We start from the raw sequence: 22,776 nt of genomic DNA, 5'->3' as shown, positions 1-22,776 counted from the left end.
AAGTTATTGGAGTGAGGGTTTGTTACTGAGTAAAAGATTTAAGAAGTCTGGACTGTCACAGGAGTTTGATTGACAGGCGATCTGACCAATCATTACACCGAATCCATTATTTTGTTCGACAAACAAACCAGACAGGAAAGTTAATAGATTGATGTCAGTAGAGTCAAACTTGAAAATAGTGTATTGATGTCTTTCCATGATCGAGACAACATTCCATCTGATGTACATTCATTTGTATTTCATGTAACCTGCTGTGTCTTGTCTGTTAGTGTGTTGTCATTGTCCTCTTTGCTCTGCGATGTATTTTCACCGAGTGATGATATGTGGATCATCTCTTCCTCTTTACTACTAGTTATAGCATGAAATAAATGTGAATTAACATTAGTTATGTTGTTTCAACCACAGAATGAAAACAATACGCCAATGTTAATTTAACTCGCCTGTGTGGATTGTTTGTCAGACAAAATGGTGGATTCGGAATTATGATTGGTCAGTCAAACTCCTGGCAAAGGTTGAAATCCCTCCCTACATTCCAGAAGTCGTTTCAGTCTAATATATACGCACTGATCTATAAGAGTATTATATATAGATCAGTGGATATACGTCACAATAAGGAAGAAAAGACTGTGCAACTTCCATTTCATGTCGACTTTATAATTCTAAATTAAAAATTGCATAAATCATGCATTGTTGAATCATTCACAGTAAGATCAGTAACATCTGTTTTAGAAAAAAATAAGGTAAATTTCCATTCCATGCCAACAAAAGTCTTCAAGTAGCAATCTATGGAAGCCATGGAATAAAGGAATAAAAAAAGTAAATTTGAGTTTATATTTCAAAAATCAGACTTTTGTTCTCGCAATTCCATATACACTCCATATATTATATTAATAGTTGATTGTCAATTATTGAGTTAAATCAGGTTATAAAATCTGAACTAGGAGATTTAAGCTTAAAATGGCATGTTTGACAACAGTATTTTATAAAAATGATTTGCATTCCGATTCTGACATCCAAAGGCATAATACATTTTTTTTTCTTTAATTCTATGGATTTTACCCGTTTCCCTCCACTTGTTACCGCAATGCGGTGACGTAACTGTGACATCTACTCCAAATTGGTCTGTTAAAGCATTATTTATAATGTTTATTAAGCTATTGTCCTTATGGGGACCACTTGCTGTTCCCAACAGCATGATTTCAGTTTATAATATCCTAGTGGGCACATTTGTTCCCCACGATGTGGGAATAACCTGACCCACACATGCACACAAAAGTCCACAAACTCTGGAAGGGAAGGGACTGTTGAGATAGGGATTAACTGTGTTAAAACACTTAAAAAGAGTGGAAAACTTGCGCGGAAGATTCGATTGAGGCGCATCGCAGCAATCGCATCGCCCAATTCACATTATTCGCATTGCCCGCCACAAATTTGTGTATGTTCGCATATTTGCATTGACTTTGTATGTAATCTACTGGTAAATAGTTACATTCGCTTTGGTATACACTATAAGTTAATATTTCCTAAACATGTTCTTTAATATATGTTTGCAAGAGTTTCTTTCTTAATTTATTACATTGTGTGAGTGCAAACGCAGCTCAGGTTTGTTATTATGCACTCTACTCCTTGCAGCTCTATACTGGCACGTGAACTACAGTGTTGTGTGCCTTTGTTATGCGTGTGTGTGTGGGGCGTACAGTGTTGGAGGGGTGTTCTCTCTGTCCGTGTGATTGAGTATACAGGGTGATCCAGGGAGTTAATTACAGTGGGTGCCTGTCAGGCCTGAACAAAAAGCCTGCACAGACAGCACAACTCACGCAGAAACACAACTGGCTGAATGCAAGCAGCCCAAACCAGACCAGTCTGCCCCAGCTCAGCTCCTGCCACAACAAAACACACTCCAGACCATAGAAAAATAATTAATTTACAATATAATTATTTAAAAATAAAATTGCTTTTCTCTGGATGCTTGTCTGTTTATAAATAGACTAGCTGAAATGGTAAGTGAACTGCTAGATATATGAATATTCAAATATTACTGCAGTCTAAATGTGGGCGTTATGAAAGGTGATGTGCTTTGGAAGCAGTGGTCACAAAATCTCTTGACAAGACGTATGTGATTTTAATTATATCATTTATACATCATGCGAGTAATTTTAGCCAGAATCTTGGCAGAAAAGGTCTATAATGAAGATACATACGTCGAAAATAAGAGCTTTTTAGCAATACAGAGTTGTACTGTTTTTTTTTTTTTCTCCCAGACTAAATTTATTTAATTCAGAGTAATGTATCGTATTGCAGCGGAACTTTTCACCCCATCAGTTGTGGTCAAATTTGGTGTCAGACATTCAGTGACATAATGTGGCTCTGAGTAAAAGAGAAACTGAGGCAATGGCTCTGTGTGAACATCTTCATTCTGCTGGCAGAGCTCTGAGCCCTCTGTTAAACACAGAGGCCAATCCTGTCTGTGCAAAAGGTCAGTGTCCTCAATGTTCAGTAGCATCACGTTCAGGCTAGGGTTTGAGCAGTGAGTTTTTAAAGGTACACTCAGTACTAAATAGTCCTTTTGAAAATTTGTTCAAATCATTTACAGTCACATGAGATGAAGACTTCAGTCATATCGGTAATGTAATAAATGCTGTGTTTTGCATGGAGCAGGTCACCTGGGGGCCAACAAGTTAGGATCACATGACCATCCGACTATTTTTGATTGAATTGATCTTTCATGAAAATTTCTAACTGCCGAACTATGACAGAGTTCATCTTAAAATCTTTATAATAATAATAATAATATATAAGTGCTGTAATAATATATAAGTGCTGTAAAATCGATTATCTATATAAATATAAATATAAATATAAATATATATATATATATATATATATATATATATATATATATATATATATATATATATATATATATATATATATATATATATATATATATATATATATATATATATATTAATATTTATTTATTTATTATATTTATTATTATATATTATTCAAAGTATTTACTGACTTTTTATAATATAATAATTGCATTAAAATATAATAAATATATATATATATATATATATATATATATATATATATATATATATATATATATATATATATATATATATATATATATATATAATGTATATGTAGTGTTTTATTTTAATTATTTTTTAAAATAGAAACAATGGTACCTTTTTTTAGAGCTGTTTTCAATAGAAATGTCTAACTCCCAGTTATCACTCATTTTAGAGGATGAAAAGGATGAAAATGATCACTATCAACAATTTTTAGTCATCATCAAGCATCAGTCTCAGTTATTTCTTTAAGAATGATAGATATTCATCTGTTCTAGGTACTAAATTAACTCTTGTTAGTATACATTTGAATCATTTTGTCATCCGACAAGTTGCTTGTATTAGTGCATTTATTAGTTATTACAGGGTTGCTCAGTCAAACTATCTGTTTCTTGTCATGTTTGTTTTCACTAGCGCACACACATATACACAAAGACAGGCATGTATCTTCTTTGCAGTACATTGAGCTAGTGGTATTATGTTGCTTTTGCCATGCTGCTGTATTACAGTGAATGTGTTAGTAATATGAGCTGATCACCCACCCTCCCTTGCTTCTTCATTGCAGTTAAACCCAAAGGCATATCGACTAGCACAATAATAAAAAGATGATGCTCATGATTGCTTTACACATCCATAGGGATCAGAGAATTCGTTTAGATTAGAGAACGTGGATTGAACAGCAAAACTCAATTTAAAAGCCATGATGTACGTGCTGTGTACTAATGCATGCTACTTGTGTTTCATCAGCACGCGGGGAGTTCAGCAAGCGTTGATCTGTAGTGTTTTTGTGGGGCTTTTTTGGGCTGAACAGGTGACAGATCCTGAAGTGTTTCCTTTTGTGGAAAGGGTCAGACTGGCTTAGGCTTTAGGCTGTTTACGGTAGCCTGAGTTACTGCAGCCTAACCTGACAACTGAACAAACAAGCTGTCAAACTGAGCAGACGCAACTTTTACATGGAAACTCAACTTGCATAATGTTTAAAGTGTGGTTGACAGGCTGTCTGACCGGTTTGTTTCTCATTTCAATGTGTGGCGTCATTTGTGACTAAGAAGTCATATATATTAAACAGCTTTTAGCGACCTTAGGTCATTGCCAAGGTTTAGTGTTGATTTTAACTAAACAAAAAGGTTTACATTAGGCCTGTCACAGTGTTTTGGTAATCAAGTAATCTGTCGATTATTCTGATGATTAATCGAATAATCAGATCATTAAAATTATTTTTTTTAACAATAGCCTTTAAAATAACTTAAAATACATATACAGTAGCAATGAGGCAATAATAATTAGTTCAAATAAAGTATCAAAAGCAAGTAATCGCATGGTTTTAAGGAACAAAACTGTTAAAATACATAATACGAATGTGTCAGTTACTTGACACGGGCATTTTGCAGTTGAGGATTTTTTTTTTTAAATCGAGTACTCGAGAAGTCATTACAGCCCTTGTTTACAGGGACTTTTGACATTTTGTAAAATAGTTCTAAATTTAGTAGTTACATAAATTAAAAATCTAAATTAATAGTTATAGCACAGGGGTTAGTTATTTTGCAATCTGTTATTCCGTAAAAAGGAAATTTCAGCTGGATACCCGGACAATATTTGTTCTGGTTTTACATGAAATGACTAATCGCTTACTTTCTTAAAGGGATAGTTCGCCCAAAAATGAAAATTCCGTCATTAATTACTCATCATCATGCTGTTCCAAACCCTTCGTTCATCTTCAGAACACAAATTAAGATATTTTTTATGAAAACTGAGAGCTTTCTGACTCTTCATAGACAGAAACGCCCAGAAAGGTAGTAAGGACATTGTTAAAATAGTCCATGTGACATCAGTGGTTCAACCGTAATTTAAATAAAGAATACTTTTAATAAAGAATACTTTTTGTCCACGAAGAAAAGAAAGAATGACTTTATATAACAATTTCTTTTCTTCTGTGTGTGAATTTTAATTTTTGGTGAACTATCCCTTTAATTCCCCTCACTGCTGCTGAGTCAGGTTGCTGAACATACTGCTTTAAAAGCCAGGACAAGACGCTGTCATGAAGAGGCCAAAGGAGGAGGTGAAACTCAGACAGACAGAGGCGCCCTTACGAGACAGTCTTAGACACTAACTCAGCATTCAGAGTTCAGCAGCAGGGCTGCACGCAGATGCTCAGACACACACCAGCACACACATGCACAGATACACTCATGTTAGCTTTCAGCCACAAAACAACGAGCTCAGCATGAATTTTCAGTGCACCACAAAACAGGAAGCATCTGTCAACACAAAGAAACCTTGTTGCAGACCTGGAAATGAATAGTCAAAGTTCAAGGATGCTTTTAGTGATGTGTAGAAACTGTTATAAGGTTTATGTTAATAGCTTTATGTTTGTTGGCCAGTATGGGTTTTTCAATGAGATGTTATTAAACTTATTTTTTCCAATCTATTATAGTTGATTACAACCTTGACTAGGTCTAAGCAAATTATGTGTACTTGCAAGAGGTGGGGGTGAAATCCATTCACTGATGCATTATGAGGCTTTTCTGAACAATTCCAGATCGATTCTCGAATTCATCGGAATTTAGATTAATAATTAATAATTCTGGTTATTGAAAATGCTTTCATAGGGCAAAACAGTACAGATAAGTGCCTTGCTATGTGCAACACTACAAAACTGCATAGCAGGCATATCTGCAGTGGTATGTATACCATGAAAAGTATGCTTGCACTGTACAAACAAGCACACACAGGACCATTCAACACCACACAGAATCCTCTACAGATTTCCTCTTATTCTGTTTTTATTGGCTGATCAAAGCCGACATACTTTAGTACGCTGTTTATGTGGAACCTTCACTGAATTAGCAAGAGACACCTCGACAAATATTTGCCTTTACGCTGTTGCTGAAGACTTGAGCTTTATGGTTTTGGAATCAAATTATGACTTGAATTGAAATTGAATTGACTGAATATGCTTTAAAAAGTCTTTAGTTCTCCATTTCTATTGGTAGCTGCAAGAATTTTTTAATCTTTTAAACTCTTCTATGGTCACATTTTTGCATTCAGTAAGTTTTTTAAAAAATGTTTTGGAAAGAAGACTCTTATGCTCACCAAGCCTGCATTTATTTTTTTTAATGGAAAATCATAATATTGTGAAATATTTTTGTGATTTTAAAATAACTATTTTGTTTTAAAATACAGTTGAGGTCAAAATTTAACAAACACTTTGTAGAATCTGCAAAATGTTCATTATTTTACCAAAGTAAGAGGGATCATACACAATGCATGTTATTTTTTTTAGTACTGACCTGAATAAGATATTTCACATAAAAGACATTTGTATATAGTCCACAAGAGAAAATAATACTTGAATTTATAAAAATAACCTCGTGCAGAAGTTTTTCTACGCCTGAATGATCCACAGCTGTGATTTTGAGATGACTGTATGATTTCGAGATCCATCTTTTCACACTGAGAGACTCATATGAAACTGTTACAAAGGGTTCAAATGCTCACTGGTGCTTCAGAAGGAGAAACAATGCATTAAGAGCAAGGAGGTGAAAACTTTTTCAATTTGAAGATCAGGGTAAATTTAACTTGTTTTGTCTTCTGAGAAACATGTAAGTATCTTCTGTGGCTTCTGAATGGTAGTACTAAATGAAAAAATATGATATTTAGGCAAAATAAGAAAAATGTACACATCTTCATTCTGTTCAAAAGTTTTCACCCCCAGCTCTTAATGCATCGTTTTTCCTTCTGAAGCATCAGTGAGTGTTTGAACCTTCTGTAATAGTTTAGCATGAGTCCCTAAGTTGTTCTCGGTGTCAAAAGATGGATCTCAAAATTATACAGTCATTGTTGGAAAGGGTTCAAATACACAAAAATGCTGAAAAACCAAACAATTTGTGGGACCTGAAGGATTTTTCTGAAGAATGGTGGGCAGTTTAACTATTCAGGACAAACAAGGGACTCATGCACAGCTATCACTAAACAAAAAACACAGCTGTGGATCATTCAGGTAACAACACAGTATTAAGAATGAAGCATATGTAAACTTTTGAACAGAGTCATTTTTATAAATTCAGCTATTATTTTCTCTTGTGGACTATATGTAAACATCTTTTATGTGAAATGTTTTATTCAGGTCAGTACTAAATAAAAAATAACATGCATTTTATATGAACCCTCTTATTTTGGTCAAAATAATAAACATTTTACAGATTCTGCAAGGTGTATGTAAACTTATGACCTCAACAAAGCTATTATCGTTACTCCAGTCTTCATTGTCACATGAAATTTCAGCCACAAATCATTCTAATATGGTGATTTGATGTTTAAAAAAAACGTTTCTTATTATCATCATTGTTAAAAGCAATTGTGCTGCTTAATATTTTTATGTAAACTATGATACTTTTTTTCAGTGTTTTTGAAAAGAACTGCATTTTTTGAACTAGAAATATTTTGTAACATTATAAATCTTTGGACTGTCACTTTTGACCAATTGAATATCTTTGCTGAGTAAAAGCATTTTTTTCTTTCAAACCAAAAATCTTACTAACTCCAAACATTTGAATGGTAATGTATGTAAAGAATTTTGTGAATGACCGGTGTTTGGATTATGCATTGCTTTCGTCAGAGTTTTGCGGGTCTACGTATAACTTACTGGCATAGAAAGGAGGAAAAGAAAACAAGAGGCCTCAGCTTCCACTGAATACTTCCTCAAAGAAACACCCAGTTAGTTGATGACTTAAAACAGAAGGGGGAGCAGAGAGAGGATGACATGATTTACAGATGGAAGTTTAACAAGAGAGAAACCTCATTACATGGCAAATCAGATTGCACGTCACAAAACAGCCTCCAGAAATTAGCCCTATTTGTTGATGCATAGATGGCAGGCCATTGGAAAGTTGTTTATAGAAATTAAAGTAAAATTATGTCTATAAATCTCATGCGATTTAACTGTGAAAGCTGACATTTCTTTCTTTTATTTGGCTGTTTATTTTGCACACTGCTTGCGTAACTCATGTCGTGGCCTTTGACCCAGACATTTTTGATTATTTTACCCATGTAGGTCATGTACTAACTCAAAGCCTAAGGGTCAAGGAATCTCAATACTTCATTTGTATTCAGCTACAGTACCAAATGACCTGTGAGAACCTAATGTAGAGCTATTTATTTTTTCATCTATTGAAATTAGAATTCAGGGAGATGTCCTGTCAGCACACAGATTAAAGATTACAAGCCTTTTTTAGGACATCTGTTCAGATTCAGTGAAGAAAAGAACAAACAGTGGCTTGTCTTAAAGGGATAGTTCATCCAAATATGAAAATAGTCATGATTTATTCACTCTCATGTCATAAACGAGATGAACCATAAAATAATCTTCTTTTTGTGAGTAAATGATGATATAATATTCATTTTGTGCAAACCGTTCCTTTAAAAACGAATGCATTCTATTAGATGAAGCTTTTATGCATTAACATTGTTTTATTAGTATCATGGGGGTTGTTCAGGGTGAGCATGGTTAATCATCAGTGTGTCGCATGGCAGCACAAGCGTGTGTGGTGTTCGCCAGCGGAGTGAGCAGGCGTGTGTGCGTGCTTGGTGTTGGCACTATGGCATTTTCCCCACTGCGTGCCAGCGAAGGGATTTAATCAACATCCGCCACACTGGGGCAATCTGGTCATGGTGGCCGCTGTGGCTGAAATGTGATTTTTAGGCCAATGCTGGGTGTTGCCTCCCTGTCACGCATCTTCTTATTGCCAGCGCCACCTGGTGGCCGTTATTAGCTAGTGTACCGTCTCTGAGCGCACGTGCCCATGCTGAACCAAGCGTTTTGCTGTGTTCAGCCGTCAGTATACACCTCTAAATATCTCTCCCTCCACCCCACCTGCCAAAGTGCTGTATTGAAACCACCAAAGATGGCAGATTCGCTGATGAACGACATAACGTAGCGTGTTTGGGAGGGTTACATTCTTGCAGTAAAACTGAATGGATACAAAGCGTTGAACATTCCTCTCTCGCAGCACATTTTTTAAAGGGGAACTCATTTTCTCTCAGCAGCAAGTGGCTGGAAGTGTGCTGTGCCATCATGGTATGCTGACATTCATAATTAATGAGGCAATGCAATATAATTTATGAGTACTTTGCTGTGAGAATTTAAATCACATTTATATAAAATCACAGACTAGTTAGTAATATTCATGACTTGGTCATTAACATGATTAATAGGACAGTCGAGAGCACTTTTGGGTGTGAAAATGATTATATCTTTCCTAGAGAGGATGTTGAAGCAAGTGCTGTTTCATTCATGTGTTATTTTTGCTTAACAGTACAATCATAATCGGTTCAGACATGTCTGTATCCTTTTTTTCGTTCTCTATCCCAGTCTTTAAAGAAGTAAAAATGTAGATGAGTCAGAGTTTAACAGTTGTGAGGAATTTTAAATAATTACAGGCTGCATTTCATTAACATGTTACAGTATTTTAATGTTTTGTGTTTGTGTATTTGTCAGGATCGAAAGCTGACCAAAGCAGAGCAGCAGCGGTTTAAAGAGGAGGCTGAAATGCTGAAAGGTCTACAGCATCCCAACATTGTGCGTTTCTATGACTCCTGGGAGTCTGTTCTTAGAGGCAAGAAGTGCATCGTCCTAGTGACTGAGCTCATGACCTCAGGAACGCTCAAAACGTGTGTATTATTATATTTTAAATTCTATTTACATTTTTTCATTATACATCTGTATAAATGTATGTGAAAGGTAGTGCTGTCAATCGATTAAAAAAAACAAACAAACGAATTAATCACTTTTTTTTTCCGGAAATTAATCGCAATTAATCCCACCTAACATTAAAGTTTTTAAATATACCTTTATGTTACAATAATTTCACAGTCAATCTTCAAATTTATGTACAAACAACATAAAGACAGTGTATGTTTTATGTTTGTTTAATGGCATCTTTTTTTATGACTGAAGGCGAGTATCGCTGATAGCAATACTACTGATTTTTTTCCTAATATTTAACCATTGACCATAGCCATTCAACAGTGTAATAATGAGCTATCAATTTAACGTTTACTAGACCTTAAAAATTAACAATCTTTTCAATTTAAGTGAACTTAAAACAATCTTCACATAAACCCATTATAATATCATATTTACCTTTGCTCTTCAGCAATTAGGAAATATACAGAAATTGAATGAAGTTATCAAACATGAAATTCAAAATTAAATATAGATGAATCCTTAAAGCTGCAAAAGTAATTGATTTTCCTTTTTTTTTTTATCTTTGATTAATAGACATCACAGCAGCTGGGTTACTAGCTTATTTGGCTGCTATTACTCTAAGAGCTGCCGCTGCTGATTGTGATGTGGATCTGACACCAATGCCTGTAGTTTTGTTCACACTTTAATTTGAAATAATGCAGGCTACAGAGCACACTGCCAGGACAGGAAAATTTGTTTTTACTGACATATGGCCTGATAACATCTCATCTGACCGCAGTTCAATGTTGTTCTATTGTAAGCTCCTCGTCACCTGTACCGTTTCCATGCTCGTTTGACTAGCGCCTGGCACTTAATTGAAGTTGGAGAACGCGTCTGAAAAGTCTCCTATTTGATGATGTTGTAAAGATGTGGTGCATCTAAATAAATGCAATTCTTGTCAAGAATAAGAAGTCAAAAGTAAGAGTTGCAAGTGGGGTGGTCACTCCACCGCTGCGTTAACTGCGTCATTAAATCGTCATTAAACTGAAAAAATTAATTGCCTGCGTTAAAGCGTGCTAAATTTGTCAGCACTAGTGAAAAGTACATGTATGTTTGAAAAATAGGAATAGATTGATACAGTAGCTCTGGGGTGCATTTCACAAAAGCAACTATGGTCACAAGTTCTGTCATTACCAATAGAGTTCAATGGAACTTGCCACCATCGTTAACAATGCTTTTGGGGAATGCACTGTTGAAAAGTTAATTTGTTGCACCATATGCCATCAATTTTTAATCAAATCTGCCTGGAAATCTGTCTTAGCATGTGACCAACTGGTGCAAAATGTTGCTTGTTTATTTTTGGCCCATTCAGACTGTTGCTGCTAAGATTTCATACAGTATATACAGTTAAGGTCAAAAGTTTACATATACCTAGCAGAATCTGCAAAATGTTAATTATTTTACCAAAATAAGAGGTGTCATACAAAATGCATGTTATTTTTTTTATTTAGTACTGACCTGAATAAGATATTTCACATAAAAGATAGTTACATATAGTCCAGAAGAGAAAGTAATAGTTGAATGGGGTCATTTTTATAAATTTAAAAGTTTACATAAACTTTTTCATACTGTGTTGTAAATGATCCATAGCTGTGTTTTTTTTTTGTTTAGTGATAGTTGTTTGTGAATCCCTTGTTTGTCCTGAACAGTTTAACTGCCTGCTGGTTTTCAGGAAGAAATCCTTCAGGTCTCACAAATTCTTTGGTTTTTCAGCATTTTTGTGTATTTGAACCCTTTTCAACAATGACTGCATGATTTTGAGAACAGTCTTTTCACACTGAGGGACTCGTATACAACTATTACAGAAGGTTCAAACACTCACTGATGCTTCAAAAGGAAACACGATGCATTAAGAGCTGGGGAGTGAAAACGTTTTGAATTTGAAGATCAAGGTAAATTTATATTAGTTTGTCTTCTGGGTAACATGAAAGTATCTTCTGTAGCTTCTGAAAGTAGTACTAAAAGAAAAAAATATGATGTTTAGGCAAAATTTAAAAAAAAAAAAAAGGTACACATCTTTATTCTGTTCAAACGTTTTCACCCCCATGGCCCTTAATGCTTCATTTTTCTTTTTGGAGCATTAGTGAGCATTTGAACCTTCTGTAATAGTTGCATATGAGTCCCTCAGTTGTCCTCTGTGTGAAAAGATGGATCTCAAAATCATACAGTCATTGTTGGAAAGGGTTCAAAAACACAAAAATGCTGAAAAACCAATGAATTTGTGGGACCTGAAGGATTTTTCTGTAGAACACCGGGCAGTTTAACTGTTCAGGACAAACAAGGGACTCATAAACAACTATCACTAAACAACAACAAAAAAAAAAACACAGCTGTGGATTATTCAGGTAACAACACAGTAATAAGAATCAAGCGCATGTAAACTTTTGAGTGGGGTTATTTTTATAAATTCAACTATTATTTTCTCTTGTGGACTATATGTAAACATCTTTAATGTAAAATATCATATTCAGGTCAGTATTAAATAAAAAATAACATGCATTTTGTATGATCCCTCTTACTTCAGTAAAATAATTAACATTTTGCAGATTCTGCAAGGTGTATACTAAACTTTTGACCGCAGATTTAATCACCAAGTAACATCGAAAACAAACAACTTGTGTCTGTTTTCAGGTACCTTAAGCGCTTTAAAGTGATGAAGCCCAAGGTTCTCCGCAGCTGGTGCAGGCAAATCCTAAAGGGTCTTCAGTTCCTACACACCCGTACGCCACCCATAGTGCACCGTGACCTCAAGTGTGACAATATCTTCATCACAGGCCCAACCGGATCCGTAAAGATCGGTGACCTGGGCCTCGCCACTCTCATGCGGACATCGTTTGCCAAGAGTGTCATAGGTTTGTGCCTTTCATTCAGTTTCTTGTGTGTGGTAAAATACGTTCTTTGAATATGCAACTGACCTCTTTAGAGACTTTTGGTAAATGCTTCCCCTGAATGGGGTACAGGTCTTCCACACTAGTGACTGTAATTATGCTCTATCAGGAATCCAAAAAAAAGGTCTCTTCTTGGTCTCTTTAGCTCTCTTAACGTATATTGCTGCACTGAAACACACTAAAAGGCACTGCTCACCGGTCCACATTATTGACAGCAATGTGTGCACACACAGAAAAACATCAATACCTACTGATTTTTTTTATATATATATATATATATATATATATATATATATATATATTTACTGAGAGGAAAGTTAGTACGGCAGATATCCAGACTAGTTCAAACATAAAAAATGAAGCAGCACTTCAATTTATAACACTTTTATTTTTAACAAGGTAAACCTGAAAGCTCCAGCAGCAGCATACTTGTAAAATATTATACAATTATTTCAAGTCTCACTAAGATAGAGTTTGCTGCAAAGGGTATCATTATTAGCAGGATCTGTGAAAGCACCAGGCTGCTGCATAGATGATTTCAGTTTGCAGTCGCTGAAGTCCTTCATTAGAATTTCAGAAATTGCGAGATCAAGCCAGAAAAAGGTACACAATTGGTTCAAGGGCTTCTTGATTGCTTCAAATGCTTGTGGTTTGCAGTTGAAAATGGTTTGAACTCGTTTTGCCTTTGTGATACGTTTAAAAAGCCTCAAATGTGGACTGTGCACATTTATATGCTTCAAGGTCATTGTGATAATTAAGTTTTCATAAGTACTTGCACATTGATTGGCTGTTGTCAAGGAGAAAAGAATAAATGAGTTTAACTGATTTTTGTTTTTTTTCCATAGCAACTGAAGATAAAGATAGCAAAATGGCAGACAGATGCCTAAAGAGACAGAATGTCAAATGAATGTTGTATTGATTTCTCAGGTACTCCAGAGTTCATGGCCCCCGAGATGTACGAGGAGCACTATGACGAGTCAGTGGATGTCTATGCCTTTGGCATGTGCATGCTAGAAATGGCTACCTCAGAGTACCCATATTCCGAATGCCAAAATGCTGCACAGATCTACCGCAAAGTCACTAGTGTAAGTCTTTATATAACTCTCGATCAGGTGAATTCACTAAATTATGCATTTATTCTGACACATGGTGTAGTCTAGTATACTTTCAGCATTTTAAAAAGACAGTGCCTGGATTGCAATAGTGCTACAATGCTGTACACACAAACCAGTAAAGTATGGCATATTGTGGTAGTCTGATGCAATCTGATACATCTGACACTCAAAACCAACCTGCACTCTTTGGAATTGAGTCATGCAAATTGTTTAAGCATGTGCAAATAAACCTCACCATCAGTAGGCACAATTACTTTTAGTGAATTCACCCTTTTTGTTTTTTATTATAAATTTTTTAGTGTTTGCTACAGTTCAGTATGCAGATAGCATGGTGTTTTGGAAATCATGTGGAGGATTAACACACTACTTTTTCTCTCTGTGCAGGGTATCAAGCCTGCCAGCTTTGACAAAGTAAATGATCCTGAGGTAAAAGAAATCATTGAGGGCTGTATTCGCCAAAACCGATTAGAGCGGTAAGCACGCAAACAGTGGAAGTTCTTCTGTAAGTGAAGTGAGAACGCAAAGTCAACTAAATTCTCTCTTTTTACTCTCAGGCTCTCAGTGAAGGATCTTCTAAATCATGCCTTCTTTGCGGAGGACACCGGCGTGCGTGTGGAGCTTGCTGAGGAAGATACAGGCGGCAAAGACTGCCTGGCCCTGCGCATCTGGGTTGAAGAGCCAAAGAAACTCAAAGGCAAGCACAAGGACAACGAGGCCATCGAGTTCAGCTATGACTTGGAGAATGATAGTGCTGAAGAAGTTGCACTAGAAATGGTGAGAAACGTGAAAGAGGACAAGAAGAGTGTATTATAAATCTATAAAAAGAGAAGTAATACAAGTATAATTTGAGCTATTTATTGTGATTCATTTTTTAGGGGACAGATCTAAGCACTAATCTGTTTATAAAATACTTTTTCTCACATTTTTATGTCATGAGGCTGATTTTTTTTATTATTATTATTTTTATGAGGACACACATTTCAGGACTCAGAAAAAAGAAAAACAATTTTTTGTTTAATTGAATATTTACTAGAATTGTGTGCATAAAATGTCATTTTTAAGTAGACTTTTATAAAATGTTATTATGTTTTATTTTATTTTTTAATGTTTAATCTATATCTGCTATATAATTGCCTATGAAACTGATATGGCAATACATTTAAATATACCCAACCAATACCCCCAAAAAATTGTTTACTCAAAGTTATCAAACACAAAACTCTAAATGTGACCACAAAGCCAGTCATAATTGTCAATTTTTTGAAATTGAGAATTATAAATCATCTTTCCATTGATGTATGGATTGTTAGGATATTGTTCATAATATTTGGCTGAGATACAACTATTTGAAAATCTGGAATCTGAGAGTGCAAAAAAATCTAAATATTGAGAAAGCTGCACAAATGAAGTTCTTAGCAATGCATATTACTAATCAAAAATTATTTAGTTTATTTAGTTAATTATTCCGTTTATTTACAGCAGGAAATGTACAAAATATGTTGATGGAATGATTTTTGGCATAAAAGAAAAATGGATAATTTTGACCCATACAATGTGTTGTTGGCTAATGCTACAAATATACCCATGCTACTTAAACCTGGTTTTGTGGTATAGGATCACAAATTAAATATAGATGAATCCTTAAAGCTACAAAAGTTATTGATTGCCTCCTTTTTTTGTTTTGTTTCTTTTGTTCTTTGATTAATAGACATCACAGCAGCTGGGTTATGAGGTTATTCGGCTGCTATTACTTTAAGAGCTGCCGCTGCTGAACATGATACATATATAAGCCGATATGGCAATAAATTTAAATACACCCAAACAATACCCCCCAAAAAATAAATTTCAGTCATCCTCATGTCGTTCAAACCTGCTTGACTTTATTGTTTAGAAGATAAAAAAAATGAAGTAAAAGAGGACTGGAGCTGACGACACAAGAAACAACAAACAGTAAAATAATCATTCAAAATTCCTCCTTTTGTGCTCCACAAAAGACAGTAAATCATACACATTTGGAATGACATGAGTGTGAGTAAATGCTGACACAATTTTCATTTTGGGGTAAACTGTCCCTTTAAGACATAATTTAGATTTTCCCTTCCATTCACCTTTTATCTTTTTTACTCATGCCCCAAATCTCTTGTTTCAATCTCTTTGTAGGTGAAGTCCGGCTTTTTCCATGAAAGTGATGCTAAGGTGGTGGGGAAGTCCATCAGAGACAGAGTGACTCTAATTAAGAAGTCCCGAGAACGGCGGCAACAGCAGCTCCTCCAGCAGCAGCAGCAACAAAGTTTGGATGAGCGCCGTGACTCCACGGTCCTAACTTCCTCCTTTTCTTATGTCCAGCCTTCCGCCACCACCTCCTCACAGGGCACAGGAGCCGCTGCAGCTGCTGGGGGTCACGGAGAGGCAGAGGAGCTGCCGGAAGTGGACCAACATGTCCAACAGCAAGGTACTGCTTTGGGGCTTACAGGTGAGCAATTAATTTTAAATAACAGTTTATGAATAGGATCTAACAGGCAGTTTTAGCTAATGTTGATTTGGCATTCCCCTTTTCCATATTCAGAGAGTGAGAGTCTTTCTGCTGTCACTGGACAAAGCCAAGCTTTTTCCGTACCCGAGACGGGGAACCAATGTGCTCATGCTCAAACCAGCTACCCCACTGGCACATCTGTAAGTACTGCTACTTCAGGAAACAATTTTATACTTTGCATGTTCACAAACACATATACATCCCCAGCTGCTGAGACACCACCATTCTTGCTCATTTGAAACCTTTATTGTTCAGTACAAAAAAGTAGTTGTTGTTTGAATGTACACTTTGGTTGGATAAGAATTGTTTCCTTTATTTAGGGAGTGAAAGGAGCAGGGGTTATGTCTCACCCCCAGCTGCTCCCTATTGGTCAGAGCGGAGGGGTTCCAAATGTGCCTGTTGGCCAGAATGGTGGGATATCTGGCATTTCCATTGGCCAAAGTGGTGGTGGGGCTCCTAACATTCCTGTGGCACAGACTTTCATTCAACCAGTCACTATGGCATCACAGGTCCCATTAAGTGTGCCTCAACAATATTCTCAGGTGATTGTCTCCCTTGTGTTTTTCTTCTTCTCTTGGTCCACTATTGCACTGGACACGAAAATTCATATCTAAAACAAATCAAACCAGGGAGACAGTGTCGAATTTTATTTTAATAGAATATGTTGAGGGACTACTGGAGTATGTCATCCCTCAAATTCGGTGTCTTTTGTCAGTTGTACTAACTTTATGTGCCTATAAGTGACCCTCGACCACAAAACCAGTCAGTCAAGGGTCAGTTTTTTGGAAATTGAGATTTATGCATCATGTGAAAGAAATGATTTAGAAATAAATAAGCTTTCCATTGATGTATGGTTTGTTAGGATAAGACAATATTTGGCCGAAATTCTTGAAAATCTGCAATCTGAGGGTGCAAAAAAATCGTCTTTAAAATAGTCCAAATTAAGTCCTTAGCAATGCATATTACAAATCAAAAATTAGGTTTTGATATATTTACAGTAGGAAAATTACAAAATATCTTCATGGAACATGATCTTTACTTAATATCCTAATGATTTTGGGCATAAAAGAAAAATTGATAATTTTGACCTATACAATGTATTTTTGGCTACTGCTACAAATATATCCGTGCTACTTAAGACTGGTTTTGTGGTTCAGGGTCACATATTGTCAGTAACATGTAGATATGGCACTCTATTACTGAAATACTGAATTGAATGTTCTCTCTGTGCAGTCTGTGACTTTGATTTAGGTCATGTGCTGAGTTACATGATGTTCACTGACCTACATTTTTAATGTTAGGTCAAGAGAACATATTTGTTGTTAAATTTTACTGTAAAATTGGGTTGATTATTATAAAACCAAGCAAAATTTTATTTAACTGCGGTATTTAATCCTTGAATTCAAATTATATTATATACTATAGTAGTTTAGTGTCATTTAAAAATGTATGGTTTTAGATAGTAAGACATCTGTCAAAAAAAAATCGATGAAGTACAGAGGAGTGCTAATAACAATATCTGAGGGGAAAGCTACAATGTTTGCAGAACAGAAATACATTTCCTGAGGCAGTGAGTTGGAAACATTTTTGAATTATGGCCTATTCACACACACCAAAACAACAAATTAAAACAAATTGACCACATAAAATGCAATTTGGGGTTTCAAACTCTGAAAAGTTGGCATACCTGAACAAAACAGCTGCAGTCATTCAAAACCCGTTGCTGCATTGCAGGGCCAATATTCACCAATAGGAGTGCATCGTTATGATTTCAGCCAGCTTTTTTTGCATTCAGTGTGAATGGGCCTTTAGGGTCCATCTTTAGTGGTGCAGACCCGAACACCATATTTAATGGCTTTCATTCTTGGAGTACAGCTATCTCTGATCTGACGAGGCGTATAATCAAAAAACAGCAGCATTGATTGTAGGCTGAACACAGTCTAGAAATAACCTAATGACTCCACATGTGGAATCCTGTTTCATATCTTTGCTTTCCATAATGTCTTGTTTCCTTTGGATGATTAATGAACTGCACTAATGCTTACTCTTGCTCTCTCTTTTTCTCCCTCCCACCACTACTTGCTTCCCCAACCTTCCTAAATATTGTTTTCCCCACCAGCCCCTTCCACCATACTCAACAGATATTACATCCTCACAAATGTTACACTCCCGCCCCGCTGACGCCCCCACTCCCCACAGTTCTCTTGTACAGTCACAGACATACATCCCCCCAATATCACCCCAGGCACCCATGACTGCCCTTGCTTCCTCCATCCCGACTGGAGAACCCATAGCATCAGCAGGCAACATCATGCCACCTATGCAGACCCAAACTACTATTGCTCCTGTACAACCCACTGATGTTTTGCCCCAGCAAACTATCGTTCAGACGCAACAGCAGGTGATGTCAGAATTGCCTGGGACATTGCAACTGAACATCCAGCAACCAACACCGCAAAAGCAGGCAAATATAATGCAGCAGCACCCGACGGTGTTGTTGCCACAGCAGACTGACCATGTTCAACAAATGGCGGTTTTGTTACAACAGCCACAGCATATAGACCAAACCCAGGTCGTTCTGCAGGAACAGCCGCCACATTCCAGTTCATCTCAGCAGCCATATATCCCATTGCCACAGCAGAAACAGCAAAGTGATCTACAACAGCAGGTGTACATACAACAACCTGCAAGCCAACCCCAACAGCAAGTTGTGATTCAGCAGCATCAGGCACCAGTACAACAACCCCCAGTGGAACAATATCAACAGCAGGCACAGCAAGTTTATTTGCAACAAATGGCGGAATCACAGGAGCAGAACATGGTAAAGTCCATAGTACAACAGCCACCGGTACTTCAAACAATCCAGCAGCCATTGCAATTGACGGAGCAACAACAACAGCAACTTTTAATTAGGCAACAAATGGAGCAGCAACAGAAGGCTGTTCTGCAAAATCAATTGGAAAAGCAACATCAACAGCAAGTTTATATTCAGCCACCACAAGTTGAGCAGCAACAGATTCTTCTGCAGCAACAACAAAACTTGACGGTGCAGCAACAGATTGAGCAACAAAAGCAAATAGAACAGCAGCAAAAGGCCATTTTACAGCAACAGGTAGAACAACAAAGACAACAGCAGCAGGCTTTGTTTCAGCAACAGCAACTGGAGCAACAACAAGCATTACTGCAGCAGCAGCAGCGTGAACAGCAACAGGCTCTTCTGCAGCAGCAACAATTGGAACAGCAAGCTTTGCTTCAACAACAGCAGCAGCTCCAGTTAAAGCAGCAGCAAGCTCTTTTACATCAGAAACAGTTAGAGCAGCAGCAGCAGGCTTTGTTTAAGCAGCAGCAGCAACAACAGTTGGAGCAGCAGCAAGCTCTTTTACAACAGCAGCAGCAACAAGCACTCATTCAGCAGCAGCAACAGTTAGAGCATAAAGTGCTGCTACAGCTGCAACAGCAGCAACAACACATAGAGCATCAACAAACTTTATTACGCCAGCAGCAGCAGCAGTCTCAGCAGATAGAGCAACATGCTCTGCAACAACAGAAGCCGGCAGATCAACAATTGCAGCAGCAGATCTTTAAACAACAGGCCGAGCAGCAACAACAGACATTGCTCCAACAAAGAGAGTCACAGATGCAGCAGCATCTTCTGATGCAACAACACCAGATTGAATTACAGCGACAACAAGCCGAAAAGCAACTGCAACAAGTTTTATTGCAGCAACATGCTGCTCTACCAGATCATAGCGTGCAACCGCAAGCAACCTTAGTGAAAGCACAGCCTCCGGAGACGATCCAGCAGATTAGTCAAATGCACTCTCAACAAATGATTGCAACAAATCTTGCTCAACAACAAACTGAACAGCAGCATGTCTTGATTCAGCAGCAGCAAGCTGTCCTTCCCCAGGCATCACACAGACCATCTCTGGTAGAGTTGCAAGTTCCGACCCTAGTTCAAGCAGTACCAAAAATGGTTAGCGCTCAAGTACCAGCCCCAGTACTCATCCAGCAACAAGTACCACCGCAGATGTCAGCTCAACCTCCAGCGCAAGTGCAAATCCAGAGTCAAGGGGATGCTGCGATTTATACTCAGATTCCCTTGCAGACTGCACCGCAGTCAATGGGAGGCCATATTCAAGCAGCCCAGCTGCAAGTTCCTCAACCAACCCAACAAATCACATCTCCAACACAAGTTCCTACACCACAACCCATTCATTCTTTTGTCCAGACTCCAGCGCAAATTGTCTCACAAGGGCAAACCCTTCCAACTCAAACTCAGTTGGTACCACCTCAAGCTGCAGCTTCTCTCCAACGTCAAGTTCCGTTAGGGTCAACTACTCCTGCGCCTCTTGTTCATGCTACAGTGCCGCCTGCTTCTACACTCCTGCCCACACAGTATGCTCAAGCACCTGTCGCTTCGCAAACCATCCAGTCTGTTCAGCTGGACCTCACGCAGTCTGTGAAACAACAACAGCCGGCTCTGCAGCAATATCAGCAAGCAGTACTGTCTCCAGTGTCACTTGCACCTACCATCAACCCAATGGCCACTTCATCAACACAGTGCTTTTTACAACAGACAAGCCAAACTCAAATGCAGGCCCAGGCTCCGCCAGTTATCCAAGCTCAGCAGCAACCAGTCAGCGTGGCCTCAATGCAGACGGTCTTGCAGCCCATGGCTCCAATGCAACCTCAGGCTACCCAACAGTATGAACAGCAGCTGCCTCAAGCCCACCACGTGCAGCAGCTTCTACCGCCAAATGCTGTCCTACCACAAGATCTCCACCAACAACCTAGTCAGCCTCAACCAGTACTCCAGCATATGCTCCCGATGCACATTGCACCCAGTCAGGTACCTCAGACCCAAGCTATAACGGTACCTCTGTATAGTCAGGTGGTCTCGGGTCCACCAGCCTCCCCACAGAACCAGCCGAAGCCAACCCATCCTAGTGTGCAATCACAAGCACAGGCACAGACCCACATAGAGGCTACTGGGAGTTTTGAGCAGCCTTCTTACTCCCAAGCTGCCTTTATGCCATCACAGATCCCCCCAAGTCCATCTCATACTTCCTTACAGCCTTCTGCCACACTCCCAGCCCTACAACCGGCTGTCCCAGTTTCAGAAATTCCTGTCACAGTAGATGCGCAGATAACCCAGGCAAGGCCTGCTGACATGATCCCTGCTTCCCCTCCTACTGTCAATGCTTCACAGTCCCATGACTCTAATGGATCTGTGTTGCCCACCACCTCACTGGCAGAAAGTGACGCAGCATTGCTGGGTATTGCTCAGGTACAAAAGCACCTTAAATTAGTTTCAGATATACAGTGTTGCACAATAGCAGTGAACATTTTTGACCAGCAAATATATAAAATTGGCCTTTTTATGTGCATGTGAGGATTCTGCAAAACATGTTAATGGGGTAGAAGGCATACAAACATCTATCTCTTCTAACTCTGTTAACTTGAGATGCAAGACCCACTACTTTTTTAACACTTGTTAACACCTGCAAAATTAAACTTACATAAATCAAACTTACAATTTTATCTTTTTAATTAAGGACAGTTTTGTTTTTTTGGTTAGCACACATACTTTGCCATTTTACTTATTTTTTTATGTTATTGTATTATTATTTGTATAGCTTGTTACATAACTGATATTTTGTCTTTTGTTTTTCTTTTTGTTTTTCTGTTTTCTGGTATGTGGTCGTTCCTGTGTGTGTATTTGTTTGTTTGTCTTTCCTCTGGCTAAACAGGAGAGCTTAAATCAGTCTGCCAATAGAGGCTCTTCATCAGGGTAAGCAGTTGTGTATTCTTATTTGACTTTTTTGGTAATACAACCAAAAAATGTGCTCTGTGATTTCATTTAAAATATTTTATAAATCCAGCTCTGCTCCTGTCAATGGAGATGAGGCCCAAGTGCTGTGGGCCAGTGCTAAATTAGAAAAGGTAAAATCTCAGAGGAGATCATCCTGTCAAAAGGCTGAAAAAACTCATTTTCAACTCAGCATGTTGCAGGTATGTAAATCACAATATTTGCAATATTTTCTGTGCTTCATTTTTAGTTTAAACATTAAAGGATAAGTTTACTTCCAGAATAAAAAGCTCCTGATGATTTACTCACCCCCATGTCATCCAAGCTGTTTATGTCTTTCTTTCTTCAGTCAAAAAGAAATTAAGGTTTTTGAGGAAAACATTCTAGGATTTTTCTCCTTATAGTGGATTTTAATGGGAGCCACCAAGTCGAAGGTCCAAATTGCAGTTTCAATGCAGCTTCAAATGGGTTCTACACAATCCCAGCTGAGGAATAATGGTCTTATCTAGTGAAACGATCTGTCATTTTCTAAAAAAAAAATTTTTTTATTTATATACTTTTTAACTACAATGACTAAGCTGCATTGAATCAGCAATTTGCACC

At 37.5% G+C, this 22,776-nt stretch overlaps 1 protein-coding gene across 5 annotated transcripts in view; it reads left to right on the top strand.

Moving 5' to 3' along the window:
- Positions 1-22,776, top strand: part of si:dkey-151g10.3 (serine/threonine-protein kinase WNK3) — a 64,320-nt gene that overhangs the window by 23,873 nt on the left and 17,671 nt on the right. For 2 of the 5 annotated variants that reach the window (XM_051096017.1, XM_051096015.1), the window contains exons 3-13: positions 9,577-9,749; positions 12,457-12,677; positions 13,641-13,798; positions 14,213-14,301; positions 14,383-14,602; positions 15,989-16,301; positions 16,395-16,501; positions 16,682-16,903; positions 18,481-21,651; positions 22,115-22,155; positions 22,247-22,376. In XM_051096017.1, the coding sequence (XP_050951974.1) occupies positions 9,577-9,749; positions 12,457-12,677; positions 13,641-13,798; positions 14,213-14,301; positions 14,383-14,602; positions 15,989-16,301; positions 16,395-16,501; positions 16,682-16,903; positions 18,481-21,651; positions 22,115-22,155; positions 22,247-22,376 (4,845 nt within the window). The remainder of the gene's footprint in view (positions 1-9,576; positions 9,750-12,456; positions 12,678-13,640; positions 13,799-14,212; positions 14,302-14,382; positions 14,603-15,988; positions 16,302-16,394; positions 16,502-16,681; positions 16,904-18,480; positions 21,652-22,114; positions 22,156-22,246; positions 22,377-22,776) is intronic. The other 3 variants (XM_051096016.1, XM_051096018.1, XM_051096019.1) reach the window with 3 other exon arrangements.

This window comes from Labeo rohita, chromosome 23, assembly GCF_022985175.1.
Source record: "Labeo rohita strain BAU-BD-2019 chromosome 23, IGBB_LRoh.1.0, whole genome shotgun sequence".
In the NCBI taxonomy this organism is placed as follows: domain Eukaryota; kingdom Metazoa; phylum Chordata; class Actinopteri; order Cypriniformes; family Cyprinidae; genus Labeo; species Labeo rohita.
This window is presented reverse-complemented; position numbering and strand designations above follow the sequence as displayed.